The sequence below is a fragment of the Haliotis rubra genome, unplaced genomic scaffold (genome assembly GCF_003918875.1).
Source record: "Haliotis rubra isolate DU_JTF1 unplaced genomic scaffold, ASM391887v1 Scf309, whole genome shotgun sequence".
Taxonomy (NCBI): Eukaryota; Metazoa; Mollusca; class Gastropoda; order Lepetellida; family Haliotidae; genus Haliotis; species Haliotis rubra.
Window position 1 is genome coordinate 372,761 of NW_025766979.1, and position 23,559 is coordinate 396,319.

At 41.0% G+C, this 23,559-nt stretch overlaps 1 protein-coding gene across 4 annotated transcripts; it reads left to right on the forward strand.

The window, feature by feature from the left end:
• The first annotated feature begins 305 nt into the window (after positions 1-305).
• LOC124283040 (trichoplein keratin filament-binding protein-like) lies at positions 306-21,792 on the forward strand. 4 transcript variants are annotated; one of them, XM_046719051.1, is made up of 16 exons: positions 306-361; positions 499-541; positions 7,419-7,621; positions 9,640-9,748; positions 10,230-10,331; positions 10,755-10,811; positions 11,706-11,774; positions 12,173-12,346; positions 14,900-15,012; positions 15,216-15,282; positions 15,732-15,842; positions 15,971-16,032; positions 16,659-16,740; positions 17,684-17,869; positions 18,264-18,407; positions 19,688-21,792. In XM_046719051.1, exons 1-16 carry the CDS (start codon positions 336-338, stop codon positions 19,715-19,717), a joined length of 1,578 nt encoding a protein of 525 aa, XP_046575007.1. In that variant the 5' UTR covers positions 306-335; the 3' UTR covers positions 19,718-21,792. The 4 variants fall into 4 exon arrangements, with proteins under 4 accessions (XP_046575007.1, XP_046575008.1, XP_046575009.1 ...); XM_046719052.1 differs by having other exon boundaries at positions 7,419-7,618; XM_046719053.1 differs by lacking the exons at positions 306-361; positions 499-541 and adding an exon at positions 5,601-5,758.
• Positions 21,793-23,559: the final 1,767 nt, after the last annotated feature.

Here is a 23,559-nt window from a genome sequence, read left to right on the forward strand (position 1 = left end):
AGCTTTACCTACAGGACTATAAGTGCAGTAATCTTGAATGTGACGTAAAATAACATCCACCTTGTCATATACTTTTCATGCAAACCATTTACAAGTTCTGAAAACGAGCACAGTGCAGTAAAGTTGGTCTCTTCAAAATTAACCCTTCGTGCTGGTGAAATGTCAGATTCCGGATTGAATCGTGGTATATTTCACGCAGGTGCTCGCTAGCACTGTCACGTGCTGTTATGGTTACGAGTTCAACCAATCAGAGCTCACTTCCGCTGCACGAGTTTCACGAGCGCGTTAATTCCTCACTCAAATGATAGAAGCAGAAGTGAATATTTGACAGGAGTATGGGCGGATTGCAACAAACAATCTGGTGAGAAATAATGCAAAACCCTAGGTGAACATAAACTTGGACAAAAAAATACTTTTAACGCTTCAACAAATGTTCTTTTGGAAATTCTTGCTTGTGAAGGCTGTCCACTGAAAATAACGGAATTTCTTGCATTGCAGTGGACAGGTGGACGTTCCAGAGAACGCCGAACAAAACAATAAGGTAAGGGACTCTTCATCATTAATTTTATGACAAGGAGCGTGATGATGATTTTAAGGGGGTCACCCATTTTGTTCTGGGGAGGTAGGGGGTCATCAATTTTGTACACATGTACTAGGTTGGAGGGGGTCCATTGACTTTGTACATGACATGTGGGAGGGGGCACTTACTTTGTGCATAAATTTTAGGGGAGGGGGGGTACTCACATTGTACATGCTACTCCATAAAAATCATAGAAATCTACATAAATGTTCGACGGTGAACCGCTGGTGCCACTGACAATACAATGTACACTCTAGATATGCCCTTTTGATTACAACGTTTTGTTGTGAAAAATCGGGCTTTAATTTTCTCTCTCGTCTTTAACTGAATGCTACGAAATGGTTTCCTGTATATGTATAGACAGGAAAAATCTTCATGTAAGATAATTAGCTAGCTTTGATTAAGTATCGAAGCTATTTACCTCTACATGACGTCAACATCGAATTTCTTCACGAGTGATTTTTTTCGGCTCGCCTACTTGTCGTTTGTGTTGACTTTGTGGACATTCCAGAGTCTTATACAACTTTATTATCAATAAATCATTGTTTCATTTTAATATGCAACGCTATTGCATACGAAGTAACTGCACTGAAAACTGGAAACGATTGCCGTTGTTTAGTGTATATAGGAGCCAAGTTTGATTCACAGAAGTGACATATCCATACGCTGACAGTGTTCATCTTTCTTACACGAATGTGGGCATATTCTGTTAAAATTACTAATTTTGTTTTTTAATTTAATTTTAAGGATTGACTGTGTATTTGTTTCTGTTCATTGAGGTATGAATCTAAAAATCTACGAGTGTGAGTAAACTGAGTGAGTGAGTAATATTGAACAAACCTGATGATGTCATGTATATGACGTACATTTCATGTGCAATCTCTAGACTGTCAACTGAATTTAGTAATACAACTATTGTATAATAATACTTAAACTGAACAAAACAGTTGCATATATACAGATATGTCTAAACACATTTATAAAGTTTAGTTCAGGACGCTATAATTTTCTTAGCAAAGCAACGTTTTTAAAAAAACATGACAAAGTTTGTTCAAACGCAGCAGGAAGAAAAATATATTTTATACAAAATTGGAGATTACATAAATGGAGTCTTTATACCTTTAGAAAGCATGAACTTGCATATGAGAGCATCTCCCTCTCTCTCTCTCTCTCTCTTCTCTCTCTCTCTCTCTCTCTCTCTCTCTCTCTCTCTCTGGGCGGTGGGGTAGCCTAGTGGTTAAAGCGTTGGCTCGTCGCGCCGAAGGCCCGGGTTCGAATCCCCACATGGGCACAATGTGTGAATCCCATTTCTGGTGTCCCCCGCCGTGATGTTGCTGGAATATTGCTAAAAGCGGCGTAAAACCAAACTCAGTCAGTCAGTCAGTCTCTCTCTCTCTCACACACACACACACACACACACGAGCGTAATGAAAGTCTGGTTTCGACCGTATATTGTTTACTGTATTCACGAATACTTTTCTGACAACGTTTAAGCCTGATCTAGGTATAGTGAGCGACTGAACTTAATTTACAGTCCGTTTGGCTCAAAAGCGGACCGATGAATTGCAATCTAACTCGAAAACTAATAAACATAAAATACTCACTGAAACGCTGATCATAATCAAAACATCATACCAACTCTGTGAGGTTTTCGCAGAATTTTTGTCCTAAAAAATAATAATGTTGTTTAACAAACTATCATTAAAGTATTGACACAGTTCACTGTTTGTTACGTGGGAGGAGTGCAGAGAAAGGGACAGCCAGGTGTTCGAAAAGCACGTTCACACACAAAGTTATTTATTCATTAACCTGTGCTGTGCCGTCTCCATCCGTTCTCGAACACATGGCTGTTTTTTTCTCCGTTGGAAAGGTTAGCACTATTGGGCAATATGAACAAATTAACTTCATCGTTGTTTTCCATCGGGCGGCCTCTTGTATGAAGCTGGAGCCTCATCACCTGATTGACGAGCACAATGCAGACCGGTAACCCCCCATTACCCCCACATGCCACTACCCCTACAGCTTATAACAACATAGTTTACGGTCTGTTGCACTGTTAATTCACTGCCTGTTACCTATTCCACACAATGGACTAATCCACTTAAGAGACATAACAACACACAACTAAAAGGTTGAGAGAATGATTTTAATGGAAAGTGATCATCATTTGTCATCATCAAGATTTTAATAAGAATTAACAATAATTCGTCATCATGATTCTTTGATGGACATTAACAATTAATTGTTAACATTCAGTGTTAACATAGTCATTTGTGTCAAGTGTTTCAATCTATGAACATTCAGTGTTTCAATCTATCCCAGCTTAAGCAGATAGCCGACGGCGTCCAAGAACTGAAGAGGTGATTTCTGTCCAAGCTCAAGCTGCTCCTTGAGTCTACACAGGCGATTGTCAATCTCCCTGAAGACTCGCTTTCTGCTTCTTGTCGCAGCACCAAAGTCTATTTGTGAAATCTTCACCCTCTCAGCATGTTCAATTCTCCTTAATGACTTCTACAAATCTGTATATGTTCGGATGCCTTTGTGGAATTTCACGGTTCAGTCGGTTGTGAAAACCTTCTAGATTGTTGTTTGTCCTCGGCCCAGTTGTCAGGTTGTGGTTCCACAGGGGAAGTAGAAATCTGGCTGTGTCGTCGACCCAGGTTGTCACGATGTAATCGTTGAAGTCGACTGCTCTTGGGACGTCTGGAGTGTCGTCCATGGCTTCTACCCACGTGTCCTGGACCGTGTCTTGAGGGAGTAGAGGTAGCCCAGCTGCTCTCCTGATCCACTTGGTGACTTCGGGGTTTTCTTTGTAGGCAGCAGCCAGTCCAAGATCCTGAACCTTCCTCCAAATGGCTTGACAGAAATGGAAGAAACAACCCTTCACGACAGCAGTTGGAAATTCAGTCTCTAAGGCATGGATTGCTGCTAACTCGAAGTCTGTCTGGATACAGGATGGGACAAGCGGCCTGTTGAGTCTCCGCTGAACTTCATCCTTGAGGAGTCTGAAGAGTCTGGAGTAGGTCGTCGTCTGGCGGTCGGGAAGTAAGGCGAAGATATGAGGGGATATGTGGTGGTCCCACGTCTGGCATGTATGATGTAGACTTGATTCCACAGTGCAGGGCAGGCAGTGAATGTTCCATCCATGTAGATGTTCTCGGCTGACTGCAAGGCCTGAATACTCTCTTGGGTGCCAAATGCCAGGATGTCAAATGCCAGCAAACAGGAGGAATGGTCGACCATCTGCTGTCTGCGTCCAGGGATCTTGAAGGTCGACTTCTGATCTCGTCTGTGGTAAAACAGGAATCGTCTTCTGGCGGTGACGGTACAGGGCGCTGCACATGGATGGAAAGGATGGCATCGTGCGTGTCTCATCATTGGTCAGGTTGGTGAGCTCGTCGTTGTAGATGGTGCGCATCTGTGTTGACTCCTCCCTGGCTCTCTTCCTCAGGTTGCTGACAAACCGGACCTTCTGACTATCCTCTGGTGGGTGATTATGTTCTGTCGTATTCCTTACAACATTGCCAACAGTTGTGACTCTTCCTCTGTATGTAGACTGAACACACTTCCAGTGTACACAAGACTGTCTCTCGACATTCTTAGTGTGAAGATAACCGTCAAATAGGACTTGGGGGCTACCTCTCCGTGACATAACAAACTCAACCAAGTAACAGAACATTCGATTCAAACACAAACGTTTATGAAAAGATTTGACCGGTTCATATTTTGTTGCCTTGCGTCAATGTTTTCTTGTATCCCCTTGCTGGTAGAATATATACCATAGAGCCATCTGAAACTAGAGCTTCGCTTTCGGAGACATCTAGCATACAATTCCTTTCGCTTATAAATGTCTTTTGATTGGACGTTCAGTTTTCGCTTGGTGCCATTTGAATTCGATTCAAACACAAAGCTGCGATGATCGATGGAAAAAGAGGTTGAACAAGGTACTGTTTGTACTCAGTTTATGCAACAGTTTTATGACAAATCGTGGTTCAACACCAATCTCATCATGTCAGTCGTTTTTCACTTGTTTACGTTTTTCTTGAGGACTTACTACCCTTGAAAATCCGGGTTAGAATTGATCTTCAGTACCCAATGTTTGTCGTAAGAGGCGACTGATGGTATCGGGTGGTCAGGCTCGCTGACCTGGTTGACACATATCATCGTATCCCTGTTGGGTAGATCCATGTTCATGCTGTTGATCACTGGATTGTCTGGTCCAGACTCGATTATTTACAGACCGCCGCCATATAGCCGGAATATTGCTGAGTGTGGCTTCAAACAACAAGAAAAACAAGAAAAACGAAAAACCCGAAAACATATTAACATCTCTTTGCATATTGAGATACCCGAAGTATGGCCTCAAGGTGTAGATTATGTACTAATACAAACTAGTAATATCAATACTGATTTTAATACTAAAACTAAATGCTAAACTTAATACAGGGGACGGTGGGGTAGCCTAGTAGTTAAAGCGTTCGCTCGTCACACCGAAGACCCGGGTTCGGTTCCCCACATAGGCACAATGTGTGAAGCTCATTTCTGGTGTCCCTCGCGGTGATATTGCCAAAGGCGGCGTAAAACTAAACTCACTCACTCATATTAATACTAACAACCAAATGCTAATACTAACCACACTGTATACATTTACTGTGGTTTAAGTGACACAGTCACGCAAAATCAGCCACATACTGAATGCCAAGCTGTCTATATAGCTGTAGTCAAACTTGAAATTCACCCACTGTGTCCGTTCATACTGTTATCATGTCTGGTGAGTTTGGTAATAGTGCCGGTCCAAGACAGTAATTTCTGAGACCGATTAACGACGATATTTCGTAAACGCCAATCGAACATACATTATATTACCATCTCTGCCCTCTACTGAGTAAGCAATGTCTACTGCTATTTGTCCTCATTATAGGATTTCCTGCATTTTGGCTGCTTCGTAGAACGCCACCCTCATACGAACAAGATTCATGTCTGCCAAATAACACTTTTTTAAGCATGTTTGCGCATGCGCATTACGCCCGCCATGAACGAGTTTGTTGTCATTCGAAACGAAATTTATGCTCCAAAATATGATAATGTCACGATATTCGAGCATTAAGTGAGGGAAGTTTAAGAAGAAGTTATATATCCGTCGGAAATATCTAGCTACGTGGCGGTAAATAAAAATATGTAAGTACAATTGTGAGATGTGAAGGGTTTTGCTTCCGGACTTAGGGATAGTGTGAGAACATGATCAGTCTTGTAATATTTCAAACAATGTCAGCGCTGTAAAATCGATGATTGACTTCCAATACATGACATTTTATTATACCTTGATATATTTCTAGGCGAATTACAAATATTGCCATGTAGTTGGAAACACTAAAATAGATTGGAGTTAGAGTTTTACAAACGAGTGTTGTCATAAATATCATGCAATTTGAATGTCATATGAAATCTCTAAAGTTAGAATTTTAACACAATGTCCAAATCTAAAGGTGTGTTCTCTTTATCGTTTTTACATTCGTTTGCCTTTTTTCTAAACTTTACAAGTGCATCACTTGCAAGGTTTAATCATGTTCATAGGCACAATCCACTTGAGCCAGTGTAAATGTTCAGCATATTCGGAAAACATTTGCTGGCCAAGTCTCATACTGGGACTCTCTATTATCGCGGGCTCTCTATTATCTCGGCACGTGAAAACATCGGCAAAGCACGTGAAAACATCGGCAAAGCAGAAACACCATGCCCCGCATCGGCTGTTTACATATGCAAATTACGTGAAAAATATTCATCGCTTTTGAAAAAGTCATTGATTTTATTGGAATGTCATGTCTAATCATAGAAAGTATTTATCTTTGCAGTAACTTCTGGAACATTTTGAAACTTGCATGAATCAAATTTCACTTTGTCAAGGGTAATCCTGTGACAATTATAAGGTCATTTGCGTAATTTCTCCCCCCAAACTATAACAGGAAATGACATATTGTGTAACTTTACCTTGCACACGGCAGCAAATTGTATGGCACGCTTTAAGGTGGCAATTGCAAGAAATGATTTTTACGTTATTGTTACCTTGTATGTAAATGAATAGAAGTTGCAGATGTTTTGGTTAAAAACATGATCATATTACTAATCTTAATGAAATTCCTAAATATTTTTTAACATTAATACTATTTAGATTCATTTCTTGTCTCAAGTAAACGTTTGACAGTGTCATTTGCTTGTACCGCCTGCCATAGTAAGAAAATAGCAATACCGCGATAATAGAGAGTTGTTTCAATTTCCAGGTAAAATGAGGCAATCAGAGTTTCGACTGAAATGGACAGTAAACATCAGTCAAGTGAAAATATATACAAACTGCCAAATGTCAATAGGCATTCATAATCCCGATAGTGACAACATTAACTACCATGATAATACAGGGTCCCGTGATATATGCTATAACTGAAAATATGTTTGTCATTTTAAGGAGGTTTTTAATTGAAGGATTGTATTTAACAACTTACTAGTTAATCATGTTTATTTACTAGCAAAAGATTGGTTATCGGGTACAGTGGATATATATAAGTGCTCAGGATGAAATTTCTCAAGCATTTGTCTTAATGGTCAGCCTATCATATAAAAATATATTCATATAAAAATGTCACGTTAGACTTGTGGCAGAAATAACATAGTGTTAGAGCTGGTTGTCATAAGGATGTCTCTGAACAAATGTTTTCACACATTCGAGTCGATTCGATAATGCACCAAGCATATGCAGAACATATGTAAGAGGTAAACATAAAGCGTTTGATTATGTTTTAACTCCTATTTACAGACTGTGATTACATTTTCAAACAAATTTCAGTTTTTTAGAATGGCATTACCCACAATCCCGGGCTACTGGACAAGCAGACGCAATATCTATGAGCAGGCAATCGTTAGTCGTCGAAATCATGAGACAGATTTCAGACAGAAGTGGTCAGAAGCATCTGACCACTTCAACAAGATGGACATTGACGCCTCCAAGAAGAAAACATGGATGTCTGATCAGTCATTTCAGGACAGGTGGTACATAACTTGACGTCTTCAGGGGATCAGGGTGGCTCAGTGGTAGAATGTTCACTTGGGGATATCAAAGGGCCTGGTTCAATTCCACTCATGGATATGATGTGTGAATGAAAATCATGGTGCTTCTTAATAGCAGGAATATTTCTAAAAACAACTGATATGTTGCTTACCAATGCTTATAATGCATTCAGATGTTATGGGGAAGTTGTTCAGTTGTGAGTAGGATCAATATTTTGATAAATGTGAACATTTTTGTGGCAGTAGACTATTAATTGCACTAGAAATGACTTGTTTGTGGCAGTAGACTATTAATTGCACTAGAAATGACTTACATCAATATTTTGATAAATGTGAACATGTTTGTGGCAGTAGACTATTAATTGCACTAGAAATGACTTACATCAATATTTTGATAAATGTGAACATGTTTGTGGCAGTAAACTATTAATTGCACTAGAAATGACTTACATCAATATTTTGATAAATGTGAACATGTTTGTGGCAGTAAACTATTAATTGCACTAGAAATGACTTACATCAATATTTTGATAAATGTGAACATGTTTGTGGCAGTAAACTATTAATTGCACTAGAAATGACTTACATCAATATTTTGATAAATGTGAACATGTTTGTGGCAGTAAACTATTAATTGCACTAGAAATGACTTACATCAATATTTTGATAAATGTGAACATGTTTGTGGCAGTAAACTATTAATTGCACTAGAAATGACTTACATCAATATTTTGATAAATGTGAACATGTTTGTGGCAGTAAACTATTAATTGACTAGAAATGACTTACATCAATATTTTGATAAATGTGAACATGTTTGTGGCAGTAAACTATTAATTGCACTAGAAATGACTTACATCAATATTTTGATAAATGTGAACATGTTTGTGGCAGTAAACTATTAATTGCACTAGAAATGACTTACATCAATATTTTGATAAATGTGAACATGTTTGTGGCAGTAGACTATTAATTGCACTAGAAATGACTTACATCAATATTTTGATAAATGTACACATTTTTGTGACAGTGAACTATTAATTGCACTAGAAATGACTTACTTCAAAATCACACTCTACAGTACAATGACTTCCTTAACAGTGTTCACGAATAGCGTCTGACCCTCTGACAAATCCGGCAGATTCGCCAACGGTCCGATAGAAGTCTACAACCCGCCAGCCCCAGTGTCTGACTGTATATTTCACAATGACTTTGACTGAAGTTGTTTTATGTGACATGTGACACTTGTTTGCTGTTTATAAATCTTATGTTTGTTAATAATTTCAATGCCAATTATAAGAAATATTAAATCTGAAATGTGTGTTTAATTTCATTCCATGGGTCCTGTGCATTTTCAATGGGTCAGACAGACATCTGAAACTTACAGGACCCAATGTCCTGTGACTTTGAAACACCATTCGTGAACACTGGTTATGGGGGAGTTATGCCGTGATATTACGGGGAAGTTGTTCAGTTGTGAGTAGGATCAGCTGGGCATTCCAGAAACCAATAATTGTGGGTTCATATCCCAGTTCACCTCAGTTGTTTCAGGGTTTGTCAGTACCATAACCATGCTGCTTTCACCAGTGTGGAAAACATTTAAAACTGGTGTCATTTCAAACTCAAACGTTATTGGACATTGTGAAACCCAGCTTCAGTGGTTGCTTTGTAGTCTGAGATACCACAGTTCACTATGCAGAGTTGACTCCCTTAGTGACACCAGGATTTTCTGGTTATTGGTTCGAATGCCAGATTCCTCTTTGATTATGATCCTTGGTTAGGCAACATGATTTTATTGGATTTCTTCACACACAAAACTGAAATAATTTTTCACCATTCACTTCAAATCAGTTACTTCATTAATCCATCAGCTGGTGAAACCTGAAATTTCACACCCGATATAAATCAGTCTTGGCAACTGTTTAAGCTATGAGTTAGATACAAGTTTATCTGAAGTAGAACTCTGTGTTTTAATTTGATCGTCCATTCCTGGATTGCAGCATGGATGCCTACAAGTCACGGACAGAGAAGGATATCAAAGCTCTCAGCTTGAAGCGGAGGCGATCTAAGCTAGCAGAGCTCATACACGAGGAGAATCTCCAGTTTGAGGTAATGCCAGGTGCCCTTGTATTCCAGTACATTAGTAATGTCTCTCTAGGGATGATATTGCTTGCAGCAGTGTAGCAAACAACTCCTCTTTCTAGCTTAGCATCAGTTTCAGATACAGGTTGGGGCAGTGGGGTAGCCTTCTGGTTAAGGTGTTTGCACATCATGCCAAAGCCCCAGGTTTGATTCCCCAAATGTCTACAATGTGTGAAGCCCATTCCTGGTGTCATCTGCCGTGATACTGCTGTAATGTTCCTAAAAGCAGCATAAAACACAATTGAATCACAGTCTCACTCAGATACAGCTCAGCTTATCTTCATTTATCCAGTTAATTATATACACTCAGATATGATAAAACCCCACAATCCATTCACTACCATAACTTTGTAGTCCCTGTTTTTATCACAAAATGTTTTCAGTCACACTTCAGTGAAGTTACACATTCATGCACTCTCATATAAACCGTCTGACTGTGCCACTCCAGGCTGAGCTGCGGGGTTACTCGCGTGACAACTACAGTCGTATGGAGGAGATGAGGAATCGAGCAGATGGTCTGAAAAGTGCTCGTGAGGAGAAAAGAAAACATGTAAGACATGTAACTCTTATATGCTTTGGTGTTCTATCTCTGATTCTCTAGTATTTTTACTATGGCTGAGATATTGCCGATGTGACGTTAAATATTAACTTTAACTCACTCACTCACTAGACTTACGGTAATCTCAACAATCTTGGTTGGCTGTAAGAGACTATCAAGCTTCACATTGTGCTTGACACTTACTGACACTGACTGTACATCCAATTTTCAACACAGTGGTTTGAGCATTCGCTTGTCACGCCGAAGACCCGGATTCGATTCCCCACATGGGTACAATGTGTGAAGCCCATTTCTGATGTTCCCAACCCTGATATTGCAGGAATATTGCTAAAAGCTGAATAAAGCTACACTCACTCACTTACTTGTCAACACAAAAGTTTTGCGGTACATATATGATGATGATGTTGTGTGCAGATGGCAGATGAGAAGCTGTATGAACACTGGAAGCAGAATAACCCCGACATTAGGAAGGTGAGCTAACATGTGTGTTGGGCACACAGTTGTCCAGTGTCTTTTCCATTTTATCATGATTAGTATGTAAAGTCCATCACCAGTTATTGATTCTGCTTCCTGCTCTCTTATCAGTGTCTTATTACTCATAATGTCAATAACAAAATGTCTCTCACTCATAGGTATGGTGTGGTATTCCAGAGGAGATCTAGGTTAGATGAAATTGCATCATATAATCATCAGATAATGGTTACCATGACATCACAGTCACAATCAAATGACATCACTCATCACCTTGCCAATGAAACTGGTTAGCTGAACTGGTTGTGCTTGTTTATTAACTGAAATGTTTGGAAAAATGATTCTGGAATATAAATACTATGTGGAAATTTAATACACTGGATAAGAGAATATGTGGACATGTATATTGGTATGTGAAAAGAACATGATCTGTCCACAGGTATATTAATGATGGTATGTACCATCTTTGAGTGGCATTTTAGAAGTTGGGAAGTACAAATATGATAAATGTTTATGGACAACTACTTCTTTAATAGTGAAAAATACAAAATAAAAGAAGTTGTTATCTATATATTCTGGATTAGAATTGATCTTCAGTAACCCATGCTTGTAACGGGCGACTAACAGGATCGGGTGGTCAGGCTCACTGACTTGGCTGATGCATGTCATCGTATCCCAATTGTGTAGATCGATGCTCATGCTGTTGATCACTGGATTGTCTGGTCCAGACTTTATTATTTACAGACTGCTGCCATATAGCTAGAATATTGCTGAGTGCAGCGTAAAACTACACTCACTAACTATCCATAAAAATTTGTCAGTCTACAGGTATATACTAGATGTATTGACATGGTTGTGTTTGCAGTGTAAGATGTTGTTTGTGATTTTGTTCAGGTGGAACAGAGCCTGCTGCAGGAGCATGTGGTCAACTCATGGCCGGACCAGGTCGAAGAGCAGAGAGAGGTGGGTCAGTCAGCCAGTCACCCTTCCTTATAGTCACGAAGTACAGCATTAAAGGCATAATCAAGGAAAGGTTGGGGATCTGCACACAGTTCTACAAACAGATCAACGCTTTGATTGTCATAAGTTATTTGTTAAAGTGTGGACGGTATGATCATCTTAGTACTGAGATTGCATTGTGGAATGGGGCCGTGGACTATACCATTCCAAATAAAATTGTTCAAATTCACAAATTTCTGGATTACTAGAAGATGGTGCAAGTGGATAATTTGTAATCACTCGTTTTCAAGCACTTTGTTAACTGACTGAATATAAGATTGGACTGACAGTATCATATGTAGACAGGCATGTTTCCATGAGTCCTGTATGTTGTTCTACACTGACTGGCTGCCTGTTGACAGAGGATGGAGAGTGCACGGCGCGAGAAGGAGAAGTATGAGGAGGAGATGGAGCTGGAGAGACAGGCTGCTGTGGAAGCGGAGAAACAGCGTGCAGAGGAGAAACTGGTGGAGGAGAAGAGGCTGAAGGAAGTCCTGAAGGAGCAGATGATGGAGCTGAAGAAGAGGGAGGAAGAGGTGAGTCGGGGAGGGGCACATATCTGGAAGGTGGATGGTAGTGTGGGTGTGACTACTGTCCTTGGAGGTTGATGATAATGTGGGCAGTTTGTCTGGAGGTTGATGATGAGGTGGATTTGTTTCTGGAGGTTGATGATAATGTGGTCTGGAGGAGGTTGATGATAATCGTAGGCAGTTTGTCTGGAGGTTGATGATAATGTAGGCAGTTTGTCTGGAGGTTGATGATAATGTAGGCAGTTTGTCTGGAGGTTGATGATAATGTAGGCAGTTTGTCTGGAGGTTGATGATAATGTAGGCAGTTTGTCTGGAGGTTGATGATAATGTAGGCAGTTTGTCTGGAGGTTGATGATAATGTGGGCAGTTTGTCTGGAGGTTGATGATAATGTAGGCAGTTTGTCTGGAGGTTTGATAATGTAGGCAGTTTGTCTGGAGGTTGATGATAATGTAGGCAGTTTGTCTGGAGGTTGATAATGATGATGATAATGTAGGCAGTTTGTCTGGAGGTTGATGATAATGTAGGCAGTTTGTCTGCAGAGGTTGATGATAATGTAGGCAGTTTGTCTGGAGGTTTGATGATAATGTAGGCAGTTTGTCTGGAGGTTGATGATAATGTGGAGGGCAGCAGTTTGTCTGGAGGTTGATGATAATGTGGGCAGTTTGTCTGGGAGGTTGGAGGTTGATGATAATGTGGGCAGTTTGTCTGGGCAGTTGATGTCTGATGATAATGTGGGCAGTTTGAGGTTTGATGATAATGTGGGCAGTTTGTCTGGAGGTTGATGATAATTAACCTGGCAGTTTGATAATGATAATGTAGGCAGTTTGTCTGGAGGTTTGATGATAATGTAGGCAGTTTGTCTGGAGGTTGATGATAATGTAGGCAGTTTGTCTGGAGGTTGATGATAATGTAGGCAGTTTGTCTGGAGGTTGATGATAATGTAGGCAGTTTGTCTGGAGGTTGATGATAATGTAGGCAGTTTGTCTGGAGGTTGATGATAATGTAGGCAGTTTGTCTGGAGGTTGATGATAATGTAGGCAGTTTGTCTGGAGGTTGATGATGATAATGTAGGCAGTTTGTCTGGAGGTTGATGATGATAGGCAGTTTGTCTGGAGGTTGATGATAATGTAGGCAGTTTGTCTGGAGGTTGATGATAATGTGGGCAGTTTGTCTGGAGGTTGATGATAATGTAGGCAGTTTGTCTGGAGTTGATGATAATGTAGGCAGTTTGTCTGGAGGTTGATGATAATGTGGGCAGTTTGTCTGGAGGTTGATGATAATGTGGGCAGTTTGTCTGGAGGTTGATGATAGGCATGTGGGCAGTTTGTCTGGAGGTTGATGATAATGTAGGCAGTTTGTCTGGAGGATAATGATGATAATGATAATGTGGCAGTTTGTCTGGAGGGAGATAATGTAGGCAGTTTGTCTGGAGGTTTGATGATAATGATAATGTAGGCAGTTTGTCTGGAGGTTGATGATAATGTAGGCAGTTTGTCTGGAGGTTGATGATAATGTAGGCAGTTTGTCTGGAGGTTGATGATAATGTAGGCAGTTTGGAGGTTGATGATAATGTAGGCAGTTTGTCTGGAGGTTGATGATAATGTAGGCAGTTTGTCTGGAGGTTGATGATAATGTAGGCAGTTTGTCTGGAGGTTGATGATAATGTGATAATGTAGGCAGTTTGTCTGGAGGTTGGATGATGATAATGTAGGCAGTTTGTCTGGAGGTTGATGATAATGTGGGCAGTTTGTCTGGAGGTTGATGATAATGTAGGCAGTTTAATGTGGGCAGTTTGTCTGGAGGTTGATGATAATGTAGGCAGTTTGTCTGGAGGTTGATGATAATGTAGGCAGTTTGTCTGGAGGTTGATGATAATGTAGGCAGTTTGTCTGGAGGTTGATGATAATGTAGGCAGTTTGTCTGGAGGTTGATGATAATGTGGGCAGTTTGTCTGGAGATAAAGTAGGCAGTTTGATGATGATAATGTAGGCAGTTTGGAGGTTGATGATAATGTGGGCAGTTTGTCTGGGCAGTTTGAGGTTGATGATAATGTAGGCAGTTTGTCTGGAGGTTGATGATAATGTAGGCAGTTTGTCTGGAGGTTGATGATAATGTAGGCAGTTTGTCTGGAGGTTGATGATAATGTAGGCAGTTTGTCTGAGGTTATGATAATGTGGGCAGTTTGTCTTGAGTTTGTCTTGAGATGGATGATAATGTGGGCTTGTGGCTTGAATTGGATGATCTTGTTTGGAAAAAGAGGCCTGGGCCCTTATTTTCGAAACGTTCGTAGCCCTAAGAATTCTTAACTTTGATCGTAGCCAATGTGTTAAGAATGGGCTTAAGAAGTTCGTAGTGCTACGAACGTTTCGAGAATAGCTAGCCTGTTTCTTAGAGATGGATGATATGGCTACGGTTACCAGGTATAACTGAAAATTGCAAACAGCATTCACTCTTGCACTACCTTTGAAGATATGAGTGTAGTAACATACAAGGTATGAAGAAGGCTATGTGTATTCTGTGTGTGGAGAGAACTACAAAAGTGGCTGTTCTCTCCACAGACGGCCATGTTGAAATATGAGCAAGACAGTCTACAGCGACAACAGTGGGAGCTGGAGCAATTGGAGGACACACGGAGGAGGACAGAGGATGCTCGCAAGAAACAGGAGTTTGGGTAGGTCGCCATCTATGTTCTCTGTGTGCTTTCTGTGTTGGGACTTTCTGTCTCGTTCACTTACTGGATTCAACAGTTTGGGTCACTGGTTTGTTTCACCAGTCGCTTGATAGTTTTGTTCAATTTTAGGCTCAGATTTTTTCAGTAATACTGACTAGCCAGTGAATCAACTTTGAAACAGAATATTGTAATGTGTGCTTCAGGCGAATCCTGTTGCGGCAACACAAGGCCCAGCTGATGCGGCGCTCTCGACAAATACAGCAAGAGCTGGTGAGTTACATACACGGTTATAACATAGGGTATTGCATACAGCTGTATAACACAGGATATAGCATACAGTGGTATAACACAAGTTATAGCATACAGGGTTATAACACAGGTATTTCGTACAGGGGTCTAACACAGGGTTAAGCATGCAGCAGTATAACATAGGATGTAACACAAATTATAGCATAGAGCAGTATTACTCAGGATTTAAAGCATACAGTGGTTTAACTCAGGGTATCGCATACAGGGCTATAACACAGCATATGAAACAATGTATAGCATACACTGGTATAACACAGGATATAGCCTATAGGTATATAACACAAGATGTGACATACTGGGATATAACACATGGTGTAAGGAACTGCAGTAAACACACATACTGCACTTAGATGGATATATGACAGTATGTAACATAAAGGATATAAATTGACTGTTTCTTGTGTGTTCAGGAACAGGACCACAAGCTGCTAGAGGCTCTGCTTGAGAAGGAGGAGGCCGACCTCATCCTTCACACAGCCCGCAAGGAGAAGGCCAAGGCTGATGCCACCTGGATGAAACAGGTACACATGTATTAGAATACATAGGAGAAGATTCTCTAGGAGATGGTTAGTTACATTCAGAAAAGCAGAATCTGAAATCTTCAATTTGTTTCAATTTCATTTGAATATTTGCTGACTTGTTGTTTCAGGTGATTGAGGACCAGCTGAGAGTGGAGAAGGCAAGAGAAGCAGAGCTGGACATGCTCTACCAGTGAGTATAGTCAGGGTCCACAGGGCTCCAGATAAGGGCCGTATCTGCGTATGTACAGATAAGCAATATGCTCGATACGGTAGGAAATAATTTAGAAAACATAGCAGATACGCACCACAGCAATGATGTACGGTCTTAGAATCATTTACAGACGTATTTATCTGAAAAAAGTATTGCTTTATTGTTTATTGACCTGTTTACACAAGAGTAGCAATGTTGTGGTGCATATGAAACGAAACAAGATTACTGATAGTCCATTAACTTCCATTCAGTACTCTAAATGTACACTTAAGGTTTTCCAGTACTCCGTATTGTACAAATAAGGAGTACGTACTCCTGATGTTGAAAAATTATCTGGAGCCCTGGCCAATAATTCTGGGTACTGTGCCAGGTTAACAGGGCCTAGATTTTCGAAGCTCTCTTAGAGCTAAGATAGTTGTAAGGTAATGTTAATGTATGGCACTTACGACTATCTTAGCGCTAAGAGAGCTTCGAAAATCTAGGCCCTGGTCTGTAACTGTCATGGGAACTTTCAGCATTTATATTATCTTAGTATTAATGTGTAAGCATAACATTGAGAACATTTTGATTGAGGAGACAGAGACTGAGTGTCGGTTGTCTTTCAGGGATGAGGCAGCGAGGATGTGGCAGAAACGGGAGGCAGACTGGGAGAAGGAGAAGCAGGCCAGGGAGAGGCTCATGCAGGAGGTGGGTGCTGACTAGGTGTGGGGCCGTAGGGTGGGTTAGGGACAAACGTCAGGGTGGGGACATGACGAAGATGTGGACAACTTGGTGAGGGACGGGTGCCACTTTGTCGCGTGATGAAGGTATGGGGTCTCAGGGTGGGGGTGGGAACAAGCTTCAGGCTGGGGACATGACGAAGATGTGGGACAACTTGGTGAGGGAGGGGTGCCACTTTGTTGTGATGTAGGTGCCTCAGGGTGGGGTGGGGACAAGCTTCAGGCTAGGGACATGGCGTGAAGATGTGGACAACTTGGTGAGGGACGGGTGCCACTTTGTTGTGATGTTGGTGTGGGGCCTCAGGGTGGGGGGTGGGGACAAGCTTCAGGGTGGGGACATGGCGAAGATGTGGACAACTTGGTTAGGGAGGGGTGCCACTTTGTCGTAATGAAGGTGGGTGCTGATTAGGTGTGGGGCCTCAGGGTGGGGTTGGGGACAAGCTTCAGGCTGGGGACATGATGAAGATGTGGGACAACTTGGTTAGGGAGGGGTGTCACTTTGTCATGATGAAGGTGTGTGCTGACTCAGAAAAGTGGACTTTTGGGCATTGCGAGATAGGGTGTTGGGGAAATTGTGAGATAGGGTGTTGGGGAAATTGTGAGAAAGGGTGTTGGGGAAATTGTGAGATAGGGTGTTGGGGAAATTGTGATATAGGGTGTTGGGGAAATTGTGAGATAGGGTGTTGGGGGAGAAGGTGCCACTTCCCTCTTGAGGATGGGGTGTGACTTGGTTCTTGTGGGGTGGGAGGGTTTGGCTCTGGACACTAGTTACCCCATGCAGTATATTGGTGACCGACTAAAAAGTGATTCAATTAACAGTTACTGTGGCACCGTATTTTGCCATACTGATCTTGTGTCATACCATGCTTGTGTGCTGTTGTGGTTCACTGATGGTGTGTTGTGTTGTGCAGGTGTTGGCAAGCAGGCAGGAACAGATTTCGGACAAGATGTTGGTGATTCAGCAGCGAGAGGAAGAGATCCTGGAGCAGCGAGAGCAGTTAGTGAGGGAGATGGAGATCGCCAGTCAGCTGACTCGCCGTGACCAGGAGCAGCAGGAGGCAGCCCGGGAGGAGCTCAAGCTGAACCTTGCTGAACAGGTGAGATGTAACTATATACAACAAATTACTTAGACATGTTGGTATATGGTATCATAGGCGGATCCAGAGGTGGGGTGGGGTTGGTGCAGGGGTGTGCACCCCCCCTTTTGTCCTGAAAGTTTATTAAATGACCATTGAAACTCAGGTGAAAATGAAGTGTGCACCCTCCCTTTTCTCCATAGTGTGCACCCCCCCTTTCTCAAAAAGCTGTATCCGCCCCTGGGTATGCTGAGCAGGTGAGATGTAGCTATATAGTTGTTGAATGACTTAGATATGTCGATATATGGTATGCTGAACAGGTCCGATGTGGTGTTATACAGTATGGTCAACAGGTGAGATATATGGTTATATGATATAGTCAAGAGATAACAGCACAAGTAATGTCATTTGTCAGGTAACTGCTCGGCGAGACCGTGAGGAGTCAGCAAGGCAGCGGCTACAGGAGGAACTACGTGAGGAGAAGGCGGCGGTGGATGATTATGAGGAGATGCTTCGTCAGGAGACTAACAGGATGAAGATTCATGGATATACACCACGGGTAGGTTATATGCTGCTCACACATACACCATGGGTAGATGATATAAATCTCAGACATACACCATGGGTAGGTGATATCCATCACAGACATACACCATGGGTAGATGATATAAATCTCAGACATACACCATGGGTAGATGATATAGATCTCAGACATACACCATGGGTAGATGATATCCAATCACAGACATACACCAGGGTGAAGATAAATCATGGACATACACCATGGGTAGATGATATAAACATCTCACCACATACACCATGGGTGGGGGTGATATACATCTCAGACATACACCATGGGTAGGTGATATCCATCTCAGACATACACATACACATACACCATGGGTAGATGATATAAATGCTGCTCAGACATACACCATGGGTAGGTGATATCCATCTCAGACATACACCATGGGTAGATGATATAAATCTCAGACATACACCATGGGTAGGTGATATCCATCTCAGACATACACCATGGGTAGATGATATAAATCTCAGACATACACCATGGGTAGATGATATCCATCTCAGACATACACCATAGGTAGGTGATATCCATCTCAGACATACACCATGGGTAGATGTTGATCATATCAGACATACCATGGGTAGATGATATAAATCAGACACACTTAGGTGATATCCATCTCACACATACACCATGGGTAGATGATATAAATCTCAGACATACGCCACGGGTAGATGAGATTCATCTCAGAAATATACCTTAGGTAGGTGATATATATCTCAGAATCATGATTGTCTAATCCAGACTTTATTATTTACAGACAGCTGCCATACAGCTGGAAATTCTTAGAAATACACTATAGGTAGATGATCCACAACTTTGAAGTATACCATGATTAGGTTATATCCATCTCAGATGTGATATAGGTAATACCGTAATCTATGTTTAACGAACATGTTTATAATGAACGGATGTACATAACAAACCATATTTGGTCCCAACCACTGGCTGTATATTCAGGTTGAAATGAATATAACAAACTACAGTTAAACATACTAAAATTGCTGGTCCCTTTGAGTATGTTACAACCATAGTTTACTGTATACTCTAGATAATACTCCAGTTGTAGGTGATAATCTGCTGTAAATGATATACACTGGATATATACAGGATATGTATACCACTGATAAACACATAGACATTCAGAGACATTGTGTATCCACCACGATGTGAGACATGGGTGTACATGGATGGACACCAAAGAGAGCCAGGTTACATGTATGATGTGATCAGTATATTTTCACCTGCAGCAACAGGGACGAAGACAGGCCTGGATGTGAGGTAACTACCTTGATTGCTCCACCAGAAACTGGGAGTGGGAGATATGAGAAGACCATGGATCTGTACACAAACCCATGGAATGGATGAATGTGAGGAAAAGACCTTGATCTCAGCATGCCAAACTCGGAATGAGAGATTTGGGAAGAAAATGAACACTTTACCCAGAACAGTGAGGGGCCGTCAGATGACCTTGACAGCTGTATACTTTAAGATATTTGATACCGGAGTTGGGTGTTGTTAAGTAGTGCTCAACATGGTCATACTCACAGATCCAGAAAACTTATGGGTGTGACTGGCATGGAATTCAGTCAGGTTAGATGGATGACTGATGTGAAAGAATGTAACGAACACTGTGATAGTTTACCATGCTGAGCATGGAGTATCAGCTTTGCCATCTGAGGACTTTGTAAACCTGATGCCAGTCTAGGTGGAGCAGATATACAAGATCTGGATGAAGAAATCTTTGAATGTAGAAGTGTTCTAGTTTCACAGCAAAATCACACCTGGAGTATAGAGTGCAGCAGGCAGCGCCATGATGTCTCTCTTAGTCAGGATGTGTCCGTCAAAACAGCTGGCTTGATTGAGGAAGCTGAGTGACTCAACCCTCTATGGTTGTTTCAAAATGTGATATTTGACAGATTTGGACAGATTTCTATGTGTGGATGATTGTAAATGAAGAAATGAATGCTGACTCTCCCATTTTAACTAATGTAACTGAAAAAGGGCTCTATGTCTGTTATCAATCTGTAACCATGACGACAGCTGGATGAAACTGTCAGTGGCACTGTGGTAACTTCCTGGTTAACGAAATACAGATATTGATTGTCTTTTTTAACTGTCACAGTTTTACATTTGTATGTTTATCATTTTATACATTATATGTTTGTCTGGTTACCAAGTCACTGTTTGTTACCATGGTTACATGCTGATGTCATATTGCTGATGCATAATGGTACTACAAGATGCCAGCCCAGGTGCCATGATATGTTACTCTGTAAGTACCTGTACTATGTACTCCTGTTGGGGAACAGGTGCCCTGTATACACTGTCACAATACACTGTGTAGAGTTGCATCCCTTGAGCACTCAAGAACCTAAGATTGTGGGGTCGGATCTCATTTTGGTTTGTAGGTTGGACAGCACCATACCTGTGCTCATGGGTTTTAACAAAATAGTAAATGTCTGAAACTGTCATCACTTGAGGTTTTTCTCCCTCAAGCTGACATTCCTTGATACTGCAGGATTTCTGTTCAAAGCAGTGTTAAAAACCAACTCACTGTGGTCATTGTGTTGGGGTTGATATTGAAGTCAGTAGTGCCTTATTTTCACCATGTGTTTTTGTGTTCTCTTCCTGTCCAGGTGTCACTGTTAACTTATAACTCAATCTTTAAATTTGTGTAAACTGGACCTGTTGTGTTTCAGTGTAATTGATCAGTCTTTTCAGTTTAAGAATTTAATGAATCATATCCTGCATCAATCAGATTCTAATGTTTACTTGCAATGTTTCATTCTGCAAAAAGACATTTATCACTGACTTTGTACAATGAACTGTCACAAGGTATTACCAAAACATGATTTCTTGGTGTCCTGTAGGCCCAGGAGCTCATCTTCACCATGAGATTAGGCCCTTTGGCTCTCGGAAACACCCTGGATGACATTTTATTGTTGGTGCGTTAGCAGGTGCTTGTAGCTGCTGCCAGGCCAGTAGTGTGTGTGTAGCAGTTTTAGAAACACAGCATTGTAAACAATAGCAGGTGCCTGTTGCTGCTGGTGGTTTCTAGAAGAGTGACACAGGTGTACCTTTCCACAGCATGAAAGGTTTATGAAATTTGACAGATATGTTTACATTTTACAATTTGATAATTTTTGTGAAATATTTTAGCAGTTGCATGGCTATATCAAAAAGGAGATATTTATTAGTCATTGCTGAAACAAACCATGTATATAGTGTATTATAAACTATGTAGTCTGTATACGGTGTTCGTGTACACCATGTGCAGCATTCCTGTACATCAGCTAACTCCACCTTCATACCAGTCCAGACAGGTATCACAAATAAATTATTATGACAACTATGTTTCATGTCCTTGTCACTCCAACACTTGAAATGGTTAAGGTCTTTGCACAACTGTAATTGAACTTTGACCCTCGGCAGTGGGCGATCTGCAGGTTGTGGAAATACAAGGTTTGCATGATCTTGTCAGAACAGTCTCTATGGAGACAGTGGAAGTTTGGTGGTTCCATCCCCTGCCAAACCATAAACATGGTACTTGTTACCCTGGCTGGCACTCAGCATTAAGATGGCAGCTGTCGGATCAGAGTCTGGTAATCTTTGCTTAGTCTTGTTTGTTGTTAAACGCCACACTCAGCAATATTCCATCTACATGTGGTCGCAGTCTGTAAATAATCGTGTTTGGGCCAGACAATCCAGTGATCAACAGCATGAGCATCGATCTATCAATTGCGATGTCATGATGTGTCAAACAAGTCAGCGAGTCTGACCAGCCAATCCCGTTAGTTGCCTCTTACGACAAACATGGGTTTCAGAAGACCAGTTCTAACCTGGATCTTCATGGTTGAGTGAGGTGTTCACTGGCAGGCTTTGTGTCTGCCCACGAGATACATTTCACCTTATTGTGGTGTTGCTCTGCATGCCAATCCTATAAACTATCATAGGTGTCCAGTGTCATCAGACTTCACCATACAGGGATTCCAACACTTGAGATGCAGTTCCCAGCTAACATTTCCACAGTAATGACACAACGAGTAAAGAAACAGACATGTTGTATTGTTATAATTCATTCACGTAATATACAATTGTCAGAGACTTGTGTGAGCACAGACAGACGGTCATATCGGACACAGCATCAAAACATGGCAGCAATGTACAGCATGAATTATGTACAAGAGGAAACTGATGGAAACCTGAGGCCTCATAGTGAAACAGGTTCTGACAGACCTGTCGAAATCATAAAACAAGTTGGCAGGAAGGCAGGATGTTGTGTAGGACCAACACAGGTCCTGACAGAGTTCTGGAATATGGAATGGGTTCTGATCTATACACTTATTGCTGCAGCAGTAACAGTTGCCTGAGATCCTAATGACATGACCTGTAAATAAACCAAGTATACTAATGACAGAAATGAACAGCTGATGTTGGGACAAACGTTTTGATTTGGGCCATCATGTAAAAGGATAGGTACAAAAGAAATACAAGTTTATCAAATTCCTGGATTAGCGATATTTGAAATTAAGAGGGTCCTGAGTCTGCCGCTGTAGTAATGAATGAAGGGAACCTGTAATATTTAACCAGGGGTGAAATAAGGACTGCAAGACTTTCATGCTTAACTTTAATCACTGTCGAAAGACAGCTGGAGCCACTCCAGAAGAAAGGCAGACACACACACCCCTTAAGCCACATACACTATGATGATGATGACGGTAAAGCTATTATGGGCTAATGGATGCCTACAGAGAACTCTAAATGATGCTAACTTACTCTCGCATATGCTCATCTATTGGTTGGGATAATCTTATTTTTCCATGTTACACCAAAAGATTATATATATGTATGCAGTAGACATATCTCCATCCCATGCAAACACTGAAGCATATAAATTGGGTCATTTTATTCTGTAAATATGGATCAGTTTGGGCAAGCGTACATTGTCACAGAGAAAAATAGAAAAATATTTTTATGTTGACACATGAAGATAGATAGGAGCCTCAGTGAGGGGCACACCGTTTACCACATATCCACATACATATTTCAGAAGTTAATGAGTAAGATTATTATTCTACTGTACAAAATACCAACATTACCTCATCTTCAAAACCACTCG

Excerpts from the sequence above, each read along its gene's own strand:
- LOC124283040 (XM_046719051.1), top strand. The coding sequence starts at position 336 with ATGGGCGGATTGCAACAAACAATCTG. Across the intron at positions 11,775-12,172 it reads AGGTCGAAGAGCAGAGAGAG|AGGATGGAGAGTGCACGGCG; the intron begins GTGGGTCAGTCA and ends GCCTGTTGACAG. Across the intron at positions 16,741-17,683 it reads GGGAGAGGCTCATGCAGGAG|GTGTTGGCAAGCAGGCAGGA; the intron begins GTGGGTGCTGAC and ends TGTGTTGTGCAG.